The sequence below is a fragment of the Macrobrachium rosenbergii genome, chromosome 9 (assembly GCF_040412425.1).
Source record: "Macrobrachium rosenbergii isolate ZJJX-2024 chromosome 9, ASM4041242v1, whole genome shotgun sequence".
In the NCBI taxonomy this organism is placed as follows: Eukaryota; Metazoa; Arthropoda; class Malacostraca; order Decapoda; family Palaemonidae; genus Macrobrachium; species Macrobrachium rosenbergii.
In genome coordinates, this window is record NC_089749.1 from 29,404,052 (window position 1) to 29,407,550 (window position 3,499).

The 3,499-nt window shown below is 32.9% G+C and overlaps 1 protein-coding gene across 1 annotated transcript in view; it reads right to left on the reverse strand.

Moving 5' to 3' along the window:
• The window catches only part of LOC136842101 (complement C1q tumor necrosis factor-related protein 2-like), a 6,075-nt gene extending 3,619 nt beyond the window's left edge, over nt 1–2,456 (reverse strand). Inside the window, exons 1-3 of the mRNA XM_067109475.1 lie at nt 1,928–2,456; nt 1,546–1,610; nt 67–157 (exon numbers count right to left, since the gene is read on the reverse strand). Of these exons, the coding sequence (XP_066965576.1) occupies nt 67–157; nt 1,546–1,610; nt 1,928–1,933 (162 nt within the window). The 5' untranslated portion in view covers nt 1,934–2,456. The remainder of the gene's footprint in view (nt 1–66; nt 158–1,545; nt 1,611–1,927) is intronic.
• Nucleotides 2,457–3,499: the final 1,043 nt, after the last annotated feature.

A 3,499-nucleotide genomic window follows, 5' to 3' on the forward strand; every position in this document is an offset into this window, starting at 1 on the left:
CACAAAATTCCCGATTTATACTTTTCAGTTTCCTAACTATCCTGCAAAACTAAAATGAAACCATACCCGGAACTGGACATTGAAAGGCGATGCTTGGAGCAAGAACTGGTTGCTGATGGTAGCTGCTTTCCGGACGCTGAACGCTATCGTTGTCACACTTCCCGATGATGCAGTTAATGAGTCGTGAAAGGAAAATATAGTAATTGCTAAGTTACATAATCATTCTCCACACTGACAGATGATTCAGCTAAGAATATAGCAGTTGGTATTGCATGTGTGTGTGTGTGTGTGCCTATCTATGACTACATAAATGAACCTTAATACCAGCCATGTATAGGTTATAACCAACTAAAACTCAAGCGGGATTCCCAGCATGATTTGATGGGTATGAGGTTGCTACACCTATGTCCTTTTTCCACCGTAATTACAACCCACCAGAGTCAGTCAATTCAATGTACCAAATCCGCTGCTTAGGTCATAATATTCACAATAAAGATTCAATTCAGGATTCTGCCTTGACCCCAACACGTGGTGGTTAACAAGGCTACTCGTCACACTATGCGTGTGTGTGTGTGTGTGTATGCGTACATATACAGTATGTATATATATATATATATATATATATATATATATATATATATATATATATATATATAATGTATATATATGTATATGTATATGTGTGTGTTAGGGAGTGTTTATAAATTTTTATTAGACCAATTTATATTTTGCTATAGCCTTCGAAGATCATATTGAGAAAGATTCTTTATTAAACAAGGCAATAGTGATGGCTTTGTCTTATCACTGTATTAATATTAATATTTTTATTAGGCTTGCGTGTGAGAGTTGCATTATTTACGGGTGAATGTTTCATACCCCCAGCTGAAATTTCATGGCTCATACTTCTACTTCACTGTGATGGTTCCATGTATCCCTTAATTAAAGAACAATTAAAGAGTTCCTAAGTGTGTTAATATGTCAGAATTTGTTCCGATAATCGGGTAAACTTTTCTCGGTGACACTTTTTGCATGCAAAGACACAGGGGTGGGGGGAGAAAAGGCGGTTAGTTGATCATGTTCGGCGACAATTTTTAGAGGTAGGAAGAATCCAGGAGTAAAGAAGGAGGCAAATGATTCGGGAGGAAACCTCTCGCTCCCTATCGCATTGCTGCCTCTATCAAAGTGAATGAATACTATAGGCTTTCACAAGTTCATTTCACTGTGGATTAATGCAAGCTGCGTAAATCCTCTGCCTTGTTTAACGGTAATTAATAAACGGATAATAGAACAAAATATGAATAGATAAGTTTAAGTAAATACACGAATCAATTAATGAATCTTACTCTGTGAAATTGACCGCCTTTGAGTAAAGCATTGTTGGAGGAATTAATACCGTTTTACAAAAGTTCAGAACTGCGTAATTAGATGATTCCCAATGAATTTCAAGTACAGTTTTATATATATATATATATATATATATATATATATATATATATATATATATATATATATATATATATATATATATATATATATAAGTCTTACCTGGTCCTATTTTGTGGTAGGACGCCAACCACAGCACACCCAATGACTGCTAAAAAGACGTTTACCTGAAGAACACAAGAACAGTGTTAACCTATTTATCTATGTATGCATGTGTAATATATATATATATATATATATATATATATATATATATATATATATATATATATATATATATATATATATATATATATACACTATATAAAATACACACACACACACACACACACACATATATATATATATATATATATATATATATATATATATATATATATATATATATATATATATATATATGCTCGTGTTTATGCAAAGCTAATTAGATATTTGTCAGCTAATTCACAAAAGATTCTCTTGCTTGCACAAGTGTTCAACGTACTTTCATCTTAATGTCGGACGGTGGATGAGCTTTTCCTCTAATGAAGTTGAAGTATGGGACACAGATGATCAAAGCAGTTCGGTAGCACTTGTTCGGAAAAGCTTAATCTTCGTCACAGACTATTTAATTAATTAACTTTTTTTACCGGATCCTCTTCCAGTAGTGTCCAGAAGTACACTGAACTCTTCCATGACGAGCATTTGCAGCTTCACCGACTTGGCATCAGGACACGCTCTGCATGAGAAGCTGTTATCTTGCTCAAGGCTACAGTATCTATATATTTTACGAAAAAAAAAAAAAAAAAAAAAACGCCTCGCGCTCAAGCAGTGATGGGCGTTACCGACCATGGTCTGGAGATCCCGACAAGCTTCGTTGAGATGATGACGGCAATGGCTATGAGCGACAAGAACTAATCTCAATAGAGGTCCTGCTCTTCTCACTCTAACGGTTAGGATTTCACGTCTTGGGATCTGCAGAATATTAGACAGTAAAGAATATTGCCCCTCCTTCAGATGACGGCTGAGAGTTGCAGCTGCCATATCTATGTAAAAATTCGCGAAAGCTGCTATCGTGTGAATGACACATTTTGCTGTAGGTGAAAGTTGGGAAATTATAGATTAATATCTACTACGTTGGCATGCGTCCAACACATATACAATATATATATATATATATATATATATATATATATATATATATATATATATATATATATATATATATATATACATACATATACTGTATGTATGTGTATATATATATATATATATATATATATATATATATATATATATATATATATATATATATATATATATATATAGTATATATTATATATTAAAGTAATTTGACAAAATAACAGTTTTAGTGAACCTTGAGTATGGTTTCTGCTAATTTGTCGTGAACCTGATTATTGATTCAGTCATCACTATTTGTTATCTGTATGTAAATCAAAGATGCGACATTCGTCAATTTCGAGATACTGTACATTCATATTTTTGAAATAGTTTTTGACAATATTTTTTAAGCTGTGTAAGATGTATTCCGTGTAAAAACTTCCAGATCCACGTCAGTACCTGGGATGATATTTAGATTTACGTTCAAATGTACACAGTTGGTCACACGTACTATTAGTTCCAGTGCTCAAGCTTCTACCAAGAATCGGTTACACCTCAGACGCTAGCAAACAGACTTGAGAGAAACTGGAGATCTAGAACACAGTACTGTACAGTACAATGCGCTGATATTTTTGGAATTTAAATTCACTCCGCTTAGAATGCGTACTGATTATAAGCTCTTGAGCAAACATTAATAGGCGCTTGTATCGCGCATATAGCACTTATATATATATATATATATATATATATATATATATATATATATATATATATATATATATATATATATATATATACACACACACAGAGAGAGAGAGAGAGAGAGAGAGAGAGAGAGAGAGAGAAAAGAGAGAGAGAGAGAGAGATAAAACCACCAGAAAATTTTCAGACTTTTACAGTGAAAGAACAGAAGTCATAAATTCGTGTCGCTTAGTAAGTTAACCATTACGAGACA